This window comes from Coffea arabica, chromosome 4c, assembly GCF_036785885.1.
Source record: "Coffea arabica cultivar ET-39 chromosome 4c, Coffea Arabica ET-39 HiFi, whole genome shotgun sequence".
NCBI lineage: Eukaryota > Viridiplantae > Streptophyta > Magnoliopsida > Gentianales > Rubiaceae > Coffea > Coffea arabica.
In genome coordinates this window covers 10,843,414-10,865,909 of record NC_092316.1, presented here as the reverse complement: position 1 = coordinate 10,865,909, position 22,496 = coordinate 10,843,414, and the positions used below count along the sequence as shown (strand labels likewise).

Here is a 22,496-nt window from a genome sequence, read left to right as displayed (position 1 = left end):
ATTCTATCTTCAAAACAAAGAGAAAATATCCTGAGAGATCCCTTTTCAACCATAGATTAATCCTTGTCACATGAGCTCTCTCCTTACCTTCTTCATCCTCCAACTTCATCTTCATCTAACTAATACACAAGAAATGATGAACTAGCTAAAATTAAACTATCCTACACTATCTAAACCAAAAAGCTAAAAAACCACATTTTTGTGGTGTTCCTTGCCCCTCTCCAAGCCCTTCTTCGATTCTTGAAGCTAATGTGTTTATATAGAAAAAAATGGTTCAAAAGATGGTTGTAGATCCACACCTTTACAGCTAAAAAGTCACCAAATTCGTCCCCCAAAAGAAGTGAAATAATGGAGATGAAACCAACTTGTGCAAGTTGAAGCCGCAAAGTTTGATCAAAATCCCTTCAAGCAATCCCTCTAGAAATTGGTCGGATTCTCCCCCTGTTTTTCTTCGAAATTTGATTTTTCAATTTAACTCTCTGTCACGAATCCCTCTAAGCAATTCCTCCAAAAACTGGCAGAATTGTTCAGAGGGATTTGAATCGACTTTCTGTTAGGTTTATGAGTAAAGAATTATGTTCCACATTAATTCAAAAAATGAAAAAAGAGCGATTAATATGTAAGTAAGAATCCGAAACCTAACAGCTTAATTTTTTGGATCAGAGTTGGGTTCTTGACTTACATATTGGCCTCTTTGATGGGCTTTCTAGAGATATTTCTCCCCTAACATTTTTGTTTTCGACAAGTTTCTTCATTTTCTTCTTCTAGTGATTCTAATCACTCTTGAAACTCATCATCCTTGAGAATTTTAAGAATTCAATTATTATAATATAAGCTTATTTGTTGTCTAAAATGAAATCCATTTCCAACTCCTACAAAAAAATATAAAAAATGTACAAGTAAAAGGGGCAAATTTCTCAATTGAGCATTGGATTGCACTTAGAATTAATTCCAACAAAAATTGACCATTTTCTTCGTATAATATTGCAAAAGTATTATAAAATATCATCCAAAAATACTATAAAATAGTCACTTATCATATAATAAAGTGTGATAGATAATACAAGAGATTCATTTATTTCTTTATTTTTGTGGGCAAATTAAACTTTACCTCCCATGGTTTAGTGTTTTTTTATATAACCCCCCTAGGATTTAAAAAACTATGCATAACCCTCTCATGGTTTGAATTAAAGTTGCAAAGAGACGGAAATAATCATTCGTAACGGAATCTTTAAAAATGTCAAAATTATCCTTATAAATACATGACATACTAACCCCATATGGCTTTATGTTTTACCATATAACCCCCTTATGGTTTAATACTTTACCATATAATCTCATTATGGTTTTCAAAATATACATATAACCCTCCTTGGTTAATAAATAATTTTCAACTTTACATAAGGGTATTTTTGACATTTTAGATTACTCCATTACAAATGATCATTTTTGTCACTTTGACACTTTAATCCAAATCATGAGGGGGTTATGTACAACTTTTGAGACCATAGTGAAGTTATATAGAAAAACACTAAACCACTGGGGGGTAAAGTGTAATTTGCCCTATTTTTGCTTTTCTTTAAAATGAAGTTGAAACAATGCATGAAGAATTTATTAATATTATGGTATTCATTATATATTTTTTTGATTAAGCTCTCCATTTTCTCAAAAGGAAACATTACCTTGAAAACTTTGCTGTGATTAAGTCCTTATCCTCTAAACATATGTATTCTACTTCCCCCGCCCAAAAGATTGCAAATTATTGTTCCCAAAGTTCATGTACATATTATAAATCATGTTTGTTAGGAAATTAGTTTAATTTCTTTTAGTCAAGATCCTTATTTTATGTTAGAAGTAACTAATTTTTTAATTGGTTTTAGTTACTTGAATTATTAATGAAGGAATTTCTTATTTGGTTTAAGATTTAGATGTTATTTCCTATTCTATATAAGTCTTAGGAATTAGTATTGATTTCCAATTGTTATTTGATTTTTTGGCCAAGTAATATCCTCTATAAATAGGTAGATTAGCATACTACAAAGACACACAAGAAAGGAATAAGAGAGTTCTTAGTAGGTGAGAGGATTATACAAGAGTTGGGGTTTGAAAATCAAGTTGTAATCTTGTAATGTTTTTCTTTCAAAGTAAGAACATGTTTTTCTCTCCGTGGACGTAGATTTGCTGATTAAGTCGAACCACGTTAATTCTTGTGCGTTGCTCATCATTCGTACTAGATATTATTTTCTATTAAATTGTTAATTTTTTCTTTTTCTATTTTAAACAGTTAGTCTGATATCCTAACAAATGGTATCAGAGTTCCGTTGGGATTTTGGTTAATTATTTGAAACTGAGTGGATAGTAGTATACCATGGGGTTTGGAACTATATAGTTTCCAATTCAGCCATTTAATGAAACTACAAGCTTCACTCTTTGGCAGAGAAAAGTGAAGGATGCTCTAGTTCAACAAAGTTTGGCAAAAACATTGAATGGAAAGAACAAGAAGTCAGAGAGCATGAAGATTGATGAGTTTGAAGAGTTGGACACAAGATGTGCAAGCACGATTTGACCCTACGTGGCGGACAACATTATAAATGATGTAATAGGTGAGAAAAATTCTGCAGCAGACCTTTGGAAAAAATTGGAAAAACTTTATCTGGCCAAAAGCTTATCCAAGAAATTGCATCTGAAACGGCAATTTTATACACTAAAGATGGAAGAGGAGTGGCAGTCTCATGTATCACATGAATACATTCAACAGAATTTTGAATCAACTCCAAAAGGTTGGCGTAGAAATTAAAAAAGAAGATAAGGTCTTTTTACTTCTTACCTCAGTCTTTGATTCTTAGAAAAGTGTCATAACGACCCTATTGTATAGGAAGGACATTTTAGAGTTCGAAAATATGCAGTCATCTTTGTTGGATCATGAAAAACAAAGAAAGCAAACCAGGATGTGACACAAGAAACTATGTTAATTGCTCGATGTGAGAATAAAAGAGAAAAACAACTTGGCGGTGAATCTAAGGCGAGTGGTTCAAAGGTCAAGAGAAAGGGTGGAATCCAGTACTTTGGTTGTCATGAGTTTCGTCATATCAAAAGATATTGCCCTTGTAAAAAAAATGATGAGAATAAGTATGATGGTGTTGCTGGATATATATCGGGTGGGGATATTCTCACAATTTCCAAAGGTAATAATACTTCTTCTCGTGATGCTTGGATTTTAGATTTTAGATGTGTTTCACATGTTTGCTCCGGGTTAGACTATTTTGATACTCTCCAAAGAAAGAAGGCAGGTTTTGTGTCCTTAGGTGATGGATCTACTTGTAAAGTCAAAGGTGTTGGAGTGGTGAAAATCAAAATATTGAATAGAGAGATTTATTCTTTGGGTGGTGTGGCTTATGTCCTAAAATTACGAAGGAATTTAATTTCTTTAAACTAGTTAGACTTCGAGAGTTACCATTTTTCGGCTGCAGGTGGAGTTTTGAAAATCACATATGATGAGACGGTCTTGTTGATGGAAAAGAAGTATGGTAATTTGTACCATTTGAATACCTCAATGGATTGGGAGCGTAGCGTAAGGATGGGGATCCAAGAATGCTCTAAAATTGCAAATGGTGGTGAGAAAATAAGTCCTGCTATGGGAAAGGGTGAATTGAAACCCCTCTCACGAGTCAACTAGATGTTGGACTCGGTTAGGTATACACATTCATTTGCTGATTGAAATCAATTGAAAACAAGACCTTTTTGATTCAGGTGTGTAGTTAGGCACCAGGGTATTTGGTGGTAAAAAGGCAAATGGAGTTTCTTTTGAATGGTTTGCTATGTCTGCCAACAGAAATATTCGCCAAGATGGAGATTGGTTAGGAAATTGGCTTAATTTATTTTAGTCAAGATCCTTATTTTGTGTGAAAAGTAACTAGTTTCCTACTTGGTTTTAGTTACTTGAAGTAGTAATCAAGCAATTTCCTACTTGGTTTAAGATTTAGATGTTATTTCTTATTATGTATAAGTTTAGAAATTAATATTGGTTTCCAATTGTTATTTAGTTTTTTGACTAAATAATGTCCTCTATAAATAGGTAGATTAGCATATTACAAAGACACACAAAAAAAGGAGTGAGAGAGTTCTTAGTAGGTGAGAGAATTATATAAGAGTTGGGGTTTGGGAATCAAGTTGTTATCTTGTGATGTTTTTCTCTCATAATAAGAACAAGTTTTTCTCTCCATGGACATAGATTTGGTGATTAAGCCGAACTACATTAATTCTTGTGCGTTGCTCATCGTTCGTGATAGATATCGTTTTTATTAAATTATTGATTTTTTTTTCTATTTCAAATAGTTGGCCTGATATCCTAACAATGTCAACATACTTTTGACCCTTCAATAATTAAAAATAAACTTTTGACCCTCAATTTATCAAAAGTACTAAATGTTAGGCATTCTGTCAATTCCAGTGGTTAAGGATGACAGAAATCAACATCACATGCACTCCACGAGTATTAGTAAGGGCATTCTTGTCCGCCCATGAGAATTCCTCGAGTGAAAGGCAGCAAAAAAAACCTAATTGAAGGAACATTTTACACCCCCTTTTCTTTACTCCTGTGTCATTTTCAATAACAATCAAGAAGACTTCATCTTTCTCTACTGCTACCACTACTATAAGCCTCAAGGAAGACTTCATCGATAGAGAACCCCTCTCTGTCTCTCTCTCTCAAATACAAAAGGTAGGAAAAGGGGAAAGCCAATATATAAAACGAAGGAATTTAATTCAGCTACTGTATGCCACAAGGAAGACTTCATCTCCCTGCTAACTCCCCCCCCTCTCTCTCTCAAATACTAAAAGAAGGAAAAGGAAAAAAACCAAAATACAAAAGCAAGGAATTTAAATGAGGAAAGATAGTCATGTCAGTGGAAGGATTGTTAATTACTGTCCCGAGATAGTTAAAGCCCATGGGTCTTGAATTTAGTTAGTGAGATTTTTTTTTATTTGAAAATGGAAGAATTAGTGTCATCATATTTTCTTAAAACTCTATATGTATCTACAATCCTCCATAGCAAAAACTTTCGGATCTTCTTGGAAATGCTTTTCTATGTAAATTAAATTATACGACTATTTATTATTTAAAAATAACAGGGATTGTAAAGTGTGGCGAGCTCAGCACTTTGGAGGAGGAATTCAAAAAGGTATGTTTGGATCTTTGTATTCGATTGCTTCATCTTTGTATTTGATTCCTTCTTCCCTTCTTTTTCTCTATGTGTATGTGTATTTTTTTTTCTGATTTGTGTCCTTAATTAAAAATTCTGATTTTATACCCGATATTGTTGACTGTTGCATTTTTTTAAAGCTAATTTTAGATGGATTTGAGTTGTTCAACTACTTTATTGGCTACTTTATTACCTGATTCTAGCAGCGCCGCTCTCGTGGATAGAGCTACAGCCGTCATGGCGGAGAAGATAGAGGTCAACATGGTCATTGAGGACGTGTAGACAAGAATACCCTTGCTAATTCCTTGTAGATAGGATATGATGTTGTTTTCTGTCATTCTTAATTGCTGGAATTGACGAAAGGCCTAACATTTAGTACTTTTAATAGATTGGGGTCAAAAGTTTACTTTTAATTGTTGAAGCGCCAAAAGTTCACCCGATTATTAATTGAAGGGGCATTGGGCCTTGTTTCCATATATATACACAAATAATGCACTCTTTTTGTACACATATACTGTATACAAATCCAAATTAATTACAATATATGTCCTACAATTGAGTTCCTTATATGTTAATCCATTTTTCCTAAAGTTTACATGCAAAGACTCTGACAACACTTTATTCAAACTGATATTATTTTTTTTATCGAAATGATAGGAGATTTTCATTATAGTAAGGAAAGCTACATGTACGAGCAACGGCTCGAGAGAACTGTATAAAAAGTGTTCAAAGACACTGAGGAAGATTCCTTTTCTCATCCACAATAATGCCTAAGGCATCAGCACTTAGTTTTCTGTTGTTTATCATATTTTCTTCCCTACTCAAACAAAAGGAGCACATGCAAAACAGTCTCTACATGTTAGCAATATCCTCCAGCAATGTAGCCATTCTACTATCCTGGGGTTGTGCTTGTGCTATTTGTTTCAACAGCTCCTTGTTATCTAAGTTGAGCCTGATTCTACTCCACTGATATTGCAGAGCTTTGCATAAAACTAGTTTTACTGCTTGCGCAGCATCTAGTACTTTGTTCCCCAGGCTTCTTTCTTTCAACTTCCATTCTACTATTTTCGTGCTTGAACTTGTCCTAACTGTGACTCCAATGCCCAGGTTGTTCTGTCCTTTCATTGTAGCTGTTGCCAAGTCCATGACTATTGTTCCTTCAGCTTCATTGCCCTGGTTGTGTTGGTCATGCATGTGGACTGTTTCTTCTGTACTCTTTCTACCTTTTGATTTCTCCACTTCCACTTGCTCCATCCATTCTTTATGTGCTCTTTCTACTGTTCTCAATGGTGTGGATCTAGTTAAGCTCTCAAATTCCTTTTTGTTCCTATCTTTCCACACCTACCACAAAATATTTGCTGTCAGACCAACATGTTCCCTTCCTTCTGGTCTTCCCCTTGCTTCTGAGATTCTAAGCCACCACCTTTTGAAGTCTCCCTGCTGGTCCTTAGCCCCATCCCATTGAATAGGAGTTGCCTTCCATATGTCCACCGTGTGAGGGCATGTTAGCAATAAATGTTCAATTGTTTCCTGTGCCTCTCCACAGGTTCAGCACATAGGATCACCCATTCCTGTTCTTTCACACACTGCTTCTCTAACTGGCAAGGCTCCTTGTATACATTTCCAGATAAAGAGCTTAATCTTGTGTTTTATGTTGAGCCTCCAGAATGTGTTCAACATCTGTGTCACATCTGTGTCACTTGTTGGCTCCCATCTGTATAACTTGAGCCAGCTTCCTCTGAGTTACATTTCCTTGCATTATTATTTTTCTCCCTCTGGATTTTGTAACCTGAGCTGACCGTATACATTCCTCCAGCCTGTGGTTGCCAAAAATAGCTGTCTTCCCTCCCTAACAGGATTAATACTTAGAATCCTCTCAGCATCATATCTGTTGAACAATCTAAAGATGGTGCTCCTGTTCCATCTGTTGTGACAGATAAGCTCGTCCATCCTTTCCAGCTCACAGTTACTTGGTCTACTTGTAGTGGGCTTACCTGTGATTGTCTCTGGTATCCATTTATGTTCCCAGATTCGTGTACTCCTTCCATTCCCAATTCTTCTGATCAGACCCTTGTCCAGTAGACTTCTTGCTCCCATTAATCCTTGCCATATCTAGGAAGCATTTTTGGGAGGGATACAGTGTAGAATGGACTCTTTAAGGAAGTATTTAGCTTTCAACACCTTACTAACAAGAAGGTTTGGCTTGGTAAGGATCCTCCATATCTGCTTCCCTAACAATGCTTTATTGAAGGCTTTAAGGTCCTTGAAACCAAGACCTCCTTCATTTCTCTTCCGTGTCATTCTTTCCCAAGAAATCCAGTGCATTTTGTTCCTGCCATTTGTTTCTCCTCACCAGAAGTTAGCCATCAAAGCACTTATATCTTTGCAGAGTTTTCTAGGCAGCTTAAAACATGACATGACGTACGTTGGCATGGCCAGAGCAACTGCCTTCAGCATTACCTCTTTCTCTGCAAAGCTGAGGAATTTGATTTTCCAGTTTTGAAGTCTTCTTTTGATGTTTTCTCTTACAAAGCCAAATATCTGATCTTTAGTTATGGAAATCACCATTGGAAGTCCCAAGTATTTTCCTTGCTTTGCCTCAACCATCCCTCCCAGTGCTTAGCAAATTTCTTCCTTTTGCTCACTGTGCATGTTTCTGCTAAAAAAGACTGCAGATTGACCAGTTGTCTTGAAGTAGCTTCATAGATTTTAAGGACTTTCATTATTTCAGCAGCCTGTTGCTTGTCAGCTTTGCAGAAGATGAGGGAATCATCTGTAAAGAAAAAATGAGTAAGAACAGGTCATGCCTGCTGATCTTCAGTCCTTTGATCCTTTGACTATCTTCAGCTTTCCTCAGCAGACTGGAGAGTCCTTCAGAGCATATTAAAAATAAATAAGGAGACAAAGGGTCTCCCTGTCGTATTCCAATTTCTGGAGTCACAAAGCCTTTGATTTCTCCATTGCAGTTGAATGAATAAGTGACAGTCTTCAAGCAGTTTGTGATCGAGTTTGTGATACAGTCTTCAAACTGATATAGCTTTGCCATACAATGACATTGTGTTAGAATCCATTGCATGAAAATGATATCGTGTTAGAATCCATAGCATGAGCTACATATATGGAGGAAGATTAAAAGCTTGCAGGGATGTTGATTCATGGTTACAGCAATATAGGGCACACAATATCCTATGCAAAAATGGAATATTCGAAGCTTGGAAACTTTCTGGACCATTGCTTCATAATGAATATGGTGGAAGAAATATACATTCTCTAAAAGGTGTTACAAATCCAGTTGAACTGAGGGATAAGTAGAGGTCCTCAAGGTTTACCAATTGGTCTAGCAAAATCTCCGCAACTTTTTCTCTATCTCAATAGCTCAAAGGGTTTACACTTTCAATCCTACCAAATATTCAACTAGGATAGAAGCAACTTCACAAAGACAAATACAACAAAGAAGCTTGAGCATGGGTCAAGTTCTTGCCATTTACACTACTAATTTGAAAGAAGGCATGAGAACAGACAAAAAAAAAATAGAATGAGAAGAAAAAAGATTTAAGGATACCCAAAATTCTAAACCTCTTGTTTGTCCTTGGATTGCAAAGAAATATCAAGATGGCAGTACCTATTCCAAATCTCAACAACTAAGAAATTTAAGTTATTATTTTCTTCTATGTCAAAGTTCAAAAATGCCAACGGGAACTAATGGTCATTTCTTAGAGAAAAATTTTCAAGCATTCTTATAGTGGCAAATCATCTTGAGAAGTTATTCAGTGCAATTTACATTGCAAATACTAATTAAAAGAACCACATCAACATGCTTTGGGAAACAACTTTTGATTATGCAAAATTTTGAGAATTAAGAGCACACATTCAAATTTAATACAATTATTTAATAATCGTTTAGGCCTAAATAGATTTGTTCTATATCTGAATTTTTTTTATGCTTTTAACTTCTGATTTAAATGTTATTAGGTATAATCATAAATCATGTGAAATGCTTTGATGTGCAAACAAAATAATTCGATAATTTTTTACCAAAAGATACATACTCTCGATCTTTTGAAATATGTCCTTTTAAATGTTACTCTTTTATACACTAATAATATATACATTTATAGGTTTAGATGCATGCCACATATGCAAAGCTTAGTATTCAAATTCAAATTAAGATAACAAGGCATATATTCAGACCCGTTAGTGTATACATACTAATAGTGTAGAAAGATTAATCATTCTTTAATCAATTTATTTTAAGGCAAATTATATTTTATCCCCCCGTGATTTAGTATTTTTTTACATAACCCCCATATAATTTCAAAAACTATACATAACCCCCTCATAATTTGGATTAAAGTGTCAAAGTGACGGAAATAGTCACTCGTAATGGAACTTCTAAAAATATCGAAATTACCCTTATAAATATATGACACATTAACCCCGTATGATTTTTTTATTTTACTATATAACCCCCTTATGATTTAATATTTTATCATATAACCCCCTTATGGTTTTCAAAATGTACACATAACCCCCTTGGTTAATAAATAATTTTCAACTTTACATAAGGGTATTTTTGACATTTTAGATGAATCCGTTACGAATGGTCATTCCCGTCACTTTGACACTTTAATCCAAATCATAAGGGAGTTATGTATAACTTTTGAAACTATAGGAGGATTATGTAAAAAAGCGTTAAATCACAAGGGGGGTATGACAGGTTGTTAGCCTGTGCAATAATTAAAACCTGCTCAACTAAAGTTAACTTTTGTAAATAGCGGTAAGCAGGGTCAAATCCACAGGGATTGGGAGTAATTGTTTCTTTTCAAATTCACAGTAACCAGGGGGTGTTTTTGTGCAGAAGATGACAAACAAAAAAATTCAAATAAAATCTAAGAAGCTACTAAAAACTAAATAATAATTTACTAAAATCAAATTAATGATAACTAAGGATCTAGCCAAGAAATAATTTCAGCAATGGTCCACCTAATTGATCATTGAAACAAAGGCAATTCCAATTATTTACTAATAAATAGGTTATAACTGTCAAACAAGCGATGACAATCAACCCCTCCTTACTGTGTCGGTGATTAAGGTACGTCTGTTAACCACTACTCTAATTGAAAAACAATCCTAGGTACGCCCGTAAGATTTAATTCCCCAATTGTCTTACGTATTAAAGGAGCTCTATTCTAACCAAATAACGTACTACCAGGGTTATTTCAGATTACCCCGCGTATCCTCCTGACACAAATCTAATCATGCCAGTTGTCACTAATTCAAGACAATTAAATAATTACGGATTTAATCCTCTAATTGACAATAGATTATCAAATTAATCAATTATCCAGATCCAAAATAATCAATTAATTAAATAATCATAAATACTACAATCAAGGGATATGCGAATACCAATAAATAAAAGAAGAAGACAAAATTAAATCGATTTCACAATTTTTAGACGAACCAAAGCCTCCGTTGTTCCTTGACTAGAGTGAAGGAATTAGTTCATGTTTGATGCGAAAGACCCATAGGAAATCGAAGCAACAGTAGCGGCCATTGACATCCGAAATTGAGAAAGTTCAATTCACTTCGGCAATGAAGGAAAAGTCAAGATTACAAAGAATGCCCAATTGCTTTTCTTTGCCTTCACATCCGATGGCAGCAAGAACACAACAAGACGAAAAGAGAAAAAGTCAAAACTAAAAGCTAAGCTAAAAATGTAGTGCTAGTCCTCTGCCCACCTTGTTTTTATCTAAAGCCTACTGCTATTTCCTATTCTCCTTGACTCTCATCTGTCCGGCGGCTCCCCTTGCGGAGAGGACCCCCCGAGAGGAAAAAGACTCCAGCCCTTCGTTCCTTTTCTTCTTTTATGCTGTCTTCCGTAAATTACCAAAAAGGGTCGCATCTTGATATTCCAAAAATGGCTTTGGATGCTTGCTACTTGAACTCTTTCCTGATAACTGTCAAATTGGCACTTGTTATAGTATTTTCGTTCTACTCCCTGAAATATATGCCAAATACTAAAAGTGAGTAGAATCCAATAATTAATCCACATCGGGTCAGGTAATATGAGAGATTAATAATAAAATAAATGATAAAATTGCACCCTATCAATTCCCTCCACACCTAAACCATACTTGTCCTCAAGCATAAGAATAGCAAACAAACACCAAAATTTGATAATGGCTATCATTCCATCTACCAAATTGCCAAGATACCAGGAAAAACATATATCAAGTATCAGTGATCAAGATCCAAGAAACATCACTCTGGTTAGCTTCTAAACCACAAACTCCTCCAATTTCAGGTTAACTAATTTAAGAAGAAGGAATGACGCACAACATTTATCAGCAAATGGTCCAACTACTAACCAAAATCTCAACATTAATCTATAAATCGGCAAGCTGACTATTATTATACACTAACACAACCTTTACTTTTTTATCACATTTTTCCACTTTTCTTCTTTTTTTTATTTTTTTAATTTTTTTTTGCTTTTCTCAATAGTAACAAAAGATTTAGTCACTAGCTATTGGAGCATTTTGACGCGAATTCTAATATTTGTTAGATGAAAAAACCCGGTTACTCAGCTTCTATCGCCACGTGACCACGTACTCATAACAATTACTACTTTTTGAAGCGAGAATCGACACTTTTGATGAAAATCCCCGGTTACTCGATAGTAAAGACTGGCGGAGTACAATCAACTCTTATTTAGAGCCAAATAACACAAAACTCAAAATAACACAAAAATCAAAAGAGAATTTACATCAGCTAGCCTCATTTTCAAACATGGAGAACTGAGGTTAATAACTGGACCAATTCACATAAAAATCCCAACAATCATTCCCTATGCCTAAGAAAGTTAACCAAAAATTATAAGAATAAAACAATCACCGATATTCACCAAAGAGATGTTCTTGGATTCAACCACATTAACTTGATACATTCTTATTATTAAAACTTGGCAAAAGTAAAAATAGAGGTAACAATCTAACATCAAATCTTGGCATACACATGTGAGCTAATCACTAAAAAGAAAGAAAGAAAATGCACGAAAGATGGCCAAATAACAAACTAAATAATAATAATAATAATAATAAAGGAAAAACATCTAAAAACTAGAAATGCTAGCACCCCCATTTGTTCCCCCCCACACCTAAATCCTACATTGTCCTCAATAGAGGAAATAAAGCAATTAAAATGAAGAAGGCAACGAAACTTCCCTCACGAGTGGTGAAAGGGTAGACGGGAAAGGTGCACGGAAATCGATGTGATGGAAGTACGCGACCAAGTTTTGTGACATCCCAACTCAATTCAACCAGCAAATGCAAGACTCTTCACCATTGGAAGCTGCCAAATAATCGCTGTGACAGAGAATGATGTCGGCGGCCAAAGGACAACTAGTGGTGGCAGCGTGTGAGCGATGGTGGTATCGACGACGGCGACTTGACTAGATGGCCACGTGGGTGCCGCACGGCGAGGTTGAGCGCACGAGGGAGAGAGCCGTGAGGGGGAAAGAATAGGCGGCGCACGCGCAGGCTAGGTGGGCAAAGAGAGAGAGAGAAAGAGATGTGGTGATGTGGATCGAAGAAGCGGTGGTCAAACGGAGAGTGGCGGCGCACGGCAGCAGAGGAGATGGCAGCGGATCAATGGGTGCGGCGGACAGAGGTTTTGCGTAGAGAAAGAGGAAGAAACAAGGGAGAAGAGAGAAAGACAAGAAAAAGGAAGAAAAAGGAAGAAAGAAAGAAAAGGAAAAAGAAAAAGAAATAGGTTTTTGTTTAACATTTTTTAGTTTTTTTAATAAAAAATTTTTATTTTTTTGTTATTATTATTAATAAAATTTATTTTTGAAATTCAAAATTAGAAATTAACAGGAAATTGAAAATTTTTCTCGAGTCTTGAATACTTACCTTTCCCGCGAACGTGACGCGGGCACGTCAAGAAGGCACGGAATGAGGAGTTTTCCAGGTTACTTGACGCGAGCACGTTATGAGGACAAGAATCCATTCTGACGAATCTGACCATGAGCTCTTCATGAGACTTGACACGGGCAGGTCAAGGGAATCGAAACCCTTTTTACTAAGCACCAGGAAATCGCACTGTGCCACGCGGCCAATTGACGCGGGCGCGTCATGTCAGAGAGATGCCTATGAATCATCAAAAAACAAAAATTGAAACAAAAAATCGGTCAAATCCATGGAAAACATATTTAAACTATCAAACAAAACCGAACAAACAACTAAAAGAAATTGGGTTGCCTCCCAATGAGCGCATTTCTTTAATGTCTTTGGCTAGACATTGTCATATTTGTTTAGGAAGAATAAAATCTTGTGGCTCTTTTTAGTGCTTCATTCTCTATGTAATCCTAATAGCTCTCGTAAGTAGAGTAATTCTTGAACACACGAGTTACGGTCTTCTCTGGACTAGTAAATGGCGCCAAACAAGTCAACGATAATTTGAATTCTCCATTCACTCCTCCCTCACTTGCATTTATTGGTTCAAGATATCTTGTCATCGCCACTCTTAATTTATTCCTGTCATGAAATTCAAAATTTTTTGGTATAATAAAATCAATTTCATTAACAAGAATTGAAGAATAAGAGTCAGGAGAATATTGATGAAGGAATGGAGGACATGTCACCGCATTTGGAGATTGTTCACTGGATTCATTCACTTGAACGAGTTGATCCTGGAGTCTCATTTCTTGCACTTCAACTTCCTTTTCAACTGCAGCTTTAGATCTATTTTCTTGAAACTCTTGCAGTTCCATGTCATTTGGCCGGACAATTGCATTCTCATCTTCCTCAAGGTTGATATTGGTTTGTGCGGCAATTCTTCAAGGTGAGAAGTTAATCGCGTTATCCTGGATGTCAATAGATGTACTTGATCTGCCATCGCTTGTATCTCCTGTTGAAATCGATATGAATTAGCAGTTAGTAATTCCATCATTTTTTCAAGAGACATACCTGACACGCAGGATGATTGCTGAGACTCTTACTGTTGAAAATCCATTGGCTCGGTCGCATAATTAAAATTGAAATTATCCCACCATCCTTGATCATACCTGTTTGGATAAGGGTCATACCACGTTTGAAATCGAGGTGAAAAATCTCCAAAAGTATTAATTGGAATACTTAAATTATCTTGAAATGCGGAGCATGTGTCGGTTGAATAACTTGAGACAAAATAAGTTCCACAATTTGCAACAACCCATTGATCATTAGGAAAAACACGAGTCTCATAACCCCATTCAGGAATAAAGTCCAGTCTATCATCAAAATATGGAATGTTAGCAGCCATAAACTATATAAAAAATAGAAAAATAAATAAAAAAATAAAAACAAGATGAACTCAAAAAGAAACAAATAACTAGCGTCAGTCCCCGGCAACGGCGCTAAAAATTGACAGGTTGTCAGCCTGTGCAATAATAAAAACCTGCTCAACTAAAGTTAATTTTTGTATAATGGTAAGCATGGTCGAATCCACAGGGATTGGGAGTAATTGTTTCTTTTCAAATTCACAGTAATCAGGGGGTGTTTTTGTGCAAAAGATGACAAACAGAGAAATTCAAATAAAATCTAAGAAGCTGCTAAAAATTAAATAACAATTTACTAAAATCAAATAAATGATAACTAATAGCTAGTTTGGGAGGATGGAAATGAAAAGAAAAGAAAGGTTTTGAAGGGATAAAAAAGTTTTTCCATTGTTTGGGAGTTAAAATGAGAAAGAAAAGAAAAGAATAGGAAAGATTCCACTGCACTTCATCTTTTGGAAAACTTTCAGCCCAGTGTTGGGCGGAAAGGGAAGGAACGGACAGAAGTTTAAGTAAATTTTTCAATATGACCAAATTATCCTTAAAATCCGGATACAAAACATTTTAATACCCGATGAATCCCTCTCACATTTGTTTATAGAAAGGGCATATTTGTAAAATAATTTGTTTAAGTATCTTTTCCTTTCCTTTGCATTCAACTCCCAAACAAAAGAAAACTACTCACTTTCTTTTCTTTTTTAAAACTTCCAAACAATTTAGATAGAAACTTTGATCCTTTCTTTTCTTTTCTAACTTATCATTTCTCTTCTCTTCTTTTCATTTCCATCCTCCCAAACTAGCTATAAGGATCTAGTCAAGAAATAACTTCAACAATGGTTCACCTAATTAATCATTGAAACAAAGGTAATTCCAATTATATACTAATAAATATGTTATAAGTGTCAAACAAGCGATGACAGTCAACCTCTCCTTACTGTGTCGGTGATTAAGGTACGCCCGTTAACCACTACTCTAATTGAAAAACAATTCTAGGTACGCTCGTAAGATTTAATTCCCTAATTGCCTTACGTATTAGAGGAGCGCTATTCTAACCAAATAACGCACTACCAGGGTTATCTCAGATTAGCCCGCGTATCCCCCTGACACAAATCTAATCATGCCAGTTGTCACTAATTCAAGACAATTAAACAATTACGGATTTAATGCCCTAATTGATAATAGATTATCAAGTTAACCAATTATCCGGATTCAAATCAATCAATTAATTAAATAATTATAAATACTGCAATCAAAGGATATGCGAATACCAATAAATAAAAGAAGAAGATAAAATTAAATCAATCTCATAATTTTTAGGCGAACCAAAGTCTCCGTTATTCCTTGACTAGAGTGAAGGAATTAGTTCATGTTTGATGCGAAAGACCCATAGGAAATCGAAGCAACAGTAGCGGCCATTGACATCCGAAATTGGGAAAGTTCAATTCACTTCGGCAATGAAGGAAAAGTCAAGATTACAAAGAATGCCCAATTGCTTTTCTTTGCCTTCACATCCAATGGCAGCAAGAACACAATAAGTCGAAAAGAGAAAAAGTCAAAACTAAAAGCTAAGCTAAAAACGTACTGCTAGTCCTCTGCCCACCTTGTTTCTATCTAAAGCCTATTGCTATTTCCTATTCTCCTTGACTCTCATCTGTCCGGCAGCTCCCCTTGAGGAGAGGACCCCCCGAGAGAAAAAAGACTCCAGCCCTTCGTTCCTTTTCTTCTTTTATGCTATCTTCCGTAAATTATCAAAAAGGGTCACGTCTTGATATTCCAAAAATGGCACTGGATGCTTGTTACTTGAATTCTTTCCTGATAACTGTCAAATTGGCACTTGTTATGGTATTTTCGTTCTACTCCCTGAAATATATGTCAAATACTAAAAGTGAGTAGAATCCAACAATTAATCCACATCGGGTCAGGTAATAGGGGAGATTAATAATAAAATAAATGATAAAATTGCACCCTATCAGGGTAAAATGGAATTTGCCCTTTATTTTAAGCATTTCTAAAATTGAAAAGTAGAAAAAAAAATGATAAATGACTAAAAACAGTCAGCAGGATAACTTGGAGTTGCAAATTAACAACTCATCTGTTACATCAGGAATGCTATTAAAGATAAACCTTTGAGCATAGAAAGAGATTGGGGAGAGCATTCAACCTTTGAGCTGCAAAGATCAACAACTCATCTATTACATTAGATGAATGATAAAAAAATAAGTTTCTCTATGTGTCGGCTTCCAAGATTCAAAGCCAGACATTAAACTGCATTCATTTGCTCTATCTTAGTACTTCTTGGAATTAAAGTAACTTATTGAACTTTTCTTGTTCTAAAGTTTTCCAAAGATCAACTGGCTCCGAGCAAAGTGATCTTTAAGAGCTGCAAACCCCAAAAATGAGGACAACTAGATGTATTACACTCAGTTAAGCAAAAATCTGTAAGAGCATATTGGAATCCAAATCATCCATCATTCCTAATTCTTGTACTGGATTCTCAGCCTTACCCTTGCCTTTGCGCAAACGAGCTTGTCTCTTAGCCATCTTTTTGTCTGCTACTTCTTCTTCAGTCAACGAAAACTTTGTTATCAAACACATATGAGAACATAAAAGAAAAATGCCAATTAGATAAAAGTGAAATAAAAAAATCTGCAATGCAAAAAATTATTTTAGTGATGTAAGGGATTTTTTAAGGCATTTGGCTCCCATTGTAAAATTTTAATCAAAATTCAATTGTTGGCGCACCAAGAAGATAACTTAATATTGCAATGTTCCTAAAACAACAAGCATATATTTTGTCAACCTTTTGAATGATTGTCTTTTAGTCAATCTACTATAAACAATGGTTTGATTAACGGATATCCAATGAATACTCAATAAGAGAGGTCTCCAGTGTTCGTTTTTTCAAAAAGTGCAATTAATTTGAGAAAGCATCTAAATATAAGAGGTGCAATATTTGTGATTGAATATATTAATATGAAACTTTACGTGCAATTTAGGTACACTAACAAGTATCCATCGATAGAAAATTTCTATCAATAATTCTAAATTTGAAAAGCAGAAAGAGATTAGGTGGAACGTAAAACCTTTGAGCTGCAAAGATCAACAACTCATCTGTTACCTCAGGTTGGTGATTAAAATATGTTTCTCTATGTGTCGACCTTCAAGATTCAAAGCCACCTTGAAGGACATTAAACTCAACTCATTTGCTCTATCTAAGTACTTCTTGGAATTGAAGTAGCTTTGAACTTTTCTAGTTCTAAAGTTTTCCATAGATCACTTGGCTCAAAGCAGAGTGATCTCCAAGAGTTGCAAACCCCAGAAACGCGAACAACTAGACCCATTGCACTCAATTTAGCAAAGATCTGAAAGAGGATATTTGAATCCAAATCACCCATCGTTTCTAATCCTTGTATTGGCTCCTCGGCCGTGCCGTTGTGCCTAACCTTGCCTTTGGATATACGTGCTTGTCTCTTAGCCATCTTTTTGTCTGCTTACTTCTTCTTCTTCAGTCAATCAAAACTTTATTATCAAACGCATATGGGAACGTAAAAGAAAAATGCTAATCAGACAAAGTGAAATAAAAAAGAAAAATCTACAATGCAGAAATTATTTTAGTGATGTAAGGAATTTTTTAAGGCATCTGACTCTCATTGTAAAGTTTTAATCAAAATTCAGAATCTTGTTCTTCTGTTAACGTTCAATCTAGCAACTTTTAAACATAGCAAGATCTATAGTTTCTCATAGACATGGATCAGAATAAAGCAACCTTCAAGAGTTGCAAATCCGAGAAATGTAGGCAACTAGGTCCATCACCCTCAGAAGCGCAAAAATTTGAAAGAGCATAATGCAATCTCAATCATCCGTACTTCCTGATCCTACTACTAGTTCTTCCACCTTACTCTTGCCTTTGCCCCTTCCTTGCACGAGTCCAAACCTTTGAGCATACGAGCTTGTTTCTTGGCCATTGTTTTGCTTGCTTTCTTCTTTGGGTAAATTCCACTTTACCCCCTTGTGGTTTAGCATTTTTTCACATAACTCCCCAGTGGTTTCAAAAGCTATACATAACCCCCTTATGGTTTGAATTAAAGTGTCAAAGTGACGGAAATGACCATTCGTAACGGCGTCACCTAAAATGTCAAAATTACTCTTATGTAAAGTTGAAAATTATTTATTAACCAAGAGGGGTTATGTGTATATTTTGAAAATTATATGGTAAAGTACTAAACCATAAGGGGGTTATATGGTAAAGTACTAAACCATAAGGGGGTTATATGGTAAAATATAAAAAGCATACGGGGTTAATGTGTCATGTATTTATAAGGGTAATTTCGACATTTTTAGAAGTTCCGTTATACGTGACAATTTCCGTCACTTTGACACTTTAATCCAAACCATGAGGGGGTTATGTATAGCTTTTGAAACCATAGGGGGGTTATGTAAAAAAAGAGTAAACCACAGGAGGGTAAAATGTAATTTGTCCTTCTTCTTTTTGAATTGATCAAAATGCTTTGATCACAACATACTTGGAGACATAAAATAAAACTGCCAATCAAATGAAAGAAAAATTCTGCTCAAAAATGTTAATAATCTAATAATCTTTTGAGGCATTCCAATCTCATTGTAAAATTTCAATCATAATTCAAAATTTGGTTCTTCTATTTTTACTCGGGCAATTGCATTAGAATTCAAAATTGAAATTCCCGTGGATTTCATTAAAAAAATTGTTATTAATCTTATATGGATTCCTTTCTAAATTTTCCATAAGCATCATGACTATTAAATTTATTTTGATTTCTATATAGCATTGTTCCCAACAAGTCCAAACTCATGTGCTAGGCCAAGAGACTGTATCCAAAACATTGAGGACCATTCTTGTTAAGTGTCAGTATGTTACACTTGTTCCTCTATTTTGAATATATGAACAGAAGAGTACAATTGGAGGGTACAATTTCTGGAAAGATTCCATTTTTCCCTACTAAAACTAAATAACCAAGTAACAAAATGTTATCTGTGTGTATACGTACATACGCATGTGTGTGTATCTATTTATGTACGTTTATATATGTTTTATATGTATACATAGGCCGTTAAACATGCACATATAGTGCACATTCTTTTATACATAGGTACTGCACATTAATTCAAATTAATCACAATATTCTGCATTTAAGTTGATTATATATTAACCATTGAACCACATTTTCAAATTTGTCATACAAATACTCTCACGACAATTTATTCAAACTGATGAAGCATAACCATACATATATGATATTGTCTTGGAATCCATCACACGAACTAAATAGGTGGAGGAAGATTTAAAGCTTGCAGGTATGATTCTCCCATGGTTACAGCAATACAAGGCATACAATATCCTATACAAAAATGGAATTCTCGAAGCTTGGTAATTTTCTGGATCATTGCTTCATCTTTGAGCGGTGGAAGAAATCTAGGTTCAGCAAAAGGTGTTTTACTTGATGTTGGACTCAGAGATAAGTAGAGCTCCTCAAGGTTTTCCAATTTGTCTAGCAAAACTTCCGCAGCTTGCTTCTCTATGTCAGCACATCGAAGGGTTAGCACCTTTAATCCTGGCACGGATTCAGCCAAGCTAGCAGCAACTTCATGATAGAAAACACAAGAGCGAAGCCTGAGTGTAGTCAAGTTCTTACAATTTGCACCGATTACTTGGAAGATGTTATAACGACAGTCGCAAAAATAGAATTCTAGGGTAAGAGATTCAAGGCTTCTCCAGAACTCTAAAGCTCTTGTTAGTCCTTGACTTGTACAAAAATATGAAGACGGCAGCATAATCTCTTTCAATCCTTGGCATCTACAGAAAAAATTTGTTCGTGAGTTTCTTCTATGTCTGGCTTCAAAGTTTAAAAATGTAAAAAAGGCCTGAAGTCATTGCATAGAGAACTATTTCATAACAAAGTATCACATTCCATAGAATAAAACAAGCACTAAAAAAAAAAAGAATACTATTAACATGTTTTTTAAAGCAACTTTCGACTCTCCAAATTTTTTAGAACAAAAGCACATTTTCCAATTTTGTTACAATTTGTTAGTTACCAATCAGACTATACAGATTTAGATAGTACTACTATATCTTGAAACATTCTGCTATGCATTTGACATGCTAAGAAAATTTAAAAAAAAAAAATTTGTTGACATGCTAAGAAAATAACTTAATATTACAATGTTCCTAGAACAAACAACATATATTTTGTCAACTTTTTGAATGATTCTCTTTTAGTTAATCTACTGTAAACAACAGTTTGATTAACGGACGTCTAATGAGCAGTCATTAAGAGGATCCCCAAATGTTAGTTTTTTAAAAAGTGTAATTAAAAACATCTAAATACAATGGGTGCAATATTTGTGTTTGAACGTATTAACATGAAAAGTTACGTGCAAATTAGATGTGATAACAACCGTCACCATTGCAAAATTTCTATCAACAGTTGTAAACTTGAAAAAGTAGAGACAGATAATTAGGGAGAGCATTATACCTTTGAGCTGCAAAGATCAACAACTCATCCGTCACATCAGGTGAGTGATCAAAGATAAGTTTCTCTGCATGTCGGCCTCCAAGATTCAAAGCTTTCTTGAAGGACATTAAACCAAGCTCATTTTCTCCATCTGAGTACTTCTTGGAATTGAAGAATCTTTTGAACTTTTCTAGATCTAAAGATTTCCACAGATCACTTGACTCAGAGCAAACTGACCTCCAGGAGCTGCAAACCCCAGAAATACGAATAACTAGATCCATCAGACTTAGTTTAGCAAAGATCTGTAAGAGCATATTGCTGTCCAAATCATCCATCCTCCCTAATCCTTGTGTTGGCTCCTCAGCCTTACCCTTGTCCTTGCCCTTGCCCTTACCCTTACCCTTGCCTATACGTATACGAGCTTGTCTCTTGGCCATCTTTTTGTCTGCTTACTTCTTCTTCAATCAATCAAAACTTTGTCATCAAACGCATATGGGACATGAAAGAAAAATGTCAATCAGATAAAGTGAAATAAAAGGGAAAATCTGCAATGCAGAAATTATTTTAGTGATGTATGAAATTTTTTTAAGGCATTAGGCTCTCATTGTAAAATTTTTAATCAAAATTCAGAATCTTGCCCTTCTGTTACGTTCGGGCTAGCAACAAATTTAGCCAATTGGATCAAGATTCACAATCTTATCATAGGAGCCTACTAACATAGTATGTGATTTAGTTAAATGAGTGTTCCACATGTAGAGTTGAAGACAAACATGTGCTGTATGGCCATCAACTAGATTGGAAGCTACAAGCTAAATTGATATGTGTTAATAACACACAGGGGGAAGTAAAAGAAAACTGCCAATGAAATCAGTGAAAATGAAAACCTAAATAAAACTCTGCATTTCAAAAATTTTAGTAATCTAAGTAAGTTTTATGGCGTATGATTCTCACTGTAAAACTTCAATTCAAAAGCTTGATCTTCTGTTTATATATAGAAGATTAACAACAACTTCGCATACAGAGTTGAAGATCTAAACATGTACCTAGTCAAGGATCATAAAAAAAAATTAAAATCTAAAGGTTAGATTGATATGTCTTTAACATCCCATAAATCACAAAAACAAAAATAAAAACCATAATTAACACTCCGATTAGCAGCTACCCACAAGTTGATAAAAGAGACTTATAGATGTATTCTACTGTACATACAGTTTTCCTTCTTTGCAATTAATTAAATGACATTATTACTTCCCAGAAATTTTAATTTCCCGTAGTATGAACAAGCTAAAGATGGAGAGCTAACATCAATAGTTAGATTCATAATTTAGCGAGGAGAATTTGGCTCATGTAGAACCTACGCATGTTTCACGCTTTTCCTGAAAGGAGCTACCAACAAGGAAAATAATTGAATGAAATGAACCCATTAAATGTTGGAAAAATATGAGGAATGTATTCAATAAATACCAAAAAACAGGCTTTTAATTTTTC

The 22,496-nt window shown here is 34.9% G+C and overlaps 1 protein-coding gene across 1 annotated transcript; it reads right to left on the bottom strand.

Annotated features, from left to right (window-relative positions):
* Positions 1–19,815: 19,815 nt before the first annotated feature.
* Positions 19,816–21,445, bottom strand: LOC113738942 (F-box/LRR-repeat protein At3g48880-like). Its single transcript, XM_027266207.1, has 2 exons — positions 21,030–21,445; positions 19,816–20,347 (listed from the first exon to the last, which is right to left on the bottom strand). Exons 1-2 carry the CDS (start codon positions 21,443–21,445, stop codon positions 19,816–19,818), a joined length of 948 nt encoding a protein of 315 aa, XP_027122008.1.
* Positions 21,446–22,496: the final 1,051 nt, after the last annotated feature.

Excerpts from the sequence above, each read along its gene's own strand:
- LOC113738942 (XM_027266207.1), bottom strand. The coding sequence starts at position 21,445 with ATGGCCAAGAGACAAGCTCGTATACGTATAGGCAAGGGTAAGGGTAAG. Across the intron at positions 20,348-21,029 it reads TTGATCTTTGCAGCTCAAAG|ATGCCAAGGATTGAAAGAGA; the intron begins GTATAATGCTCT and ends TTTTTTCTGTAG.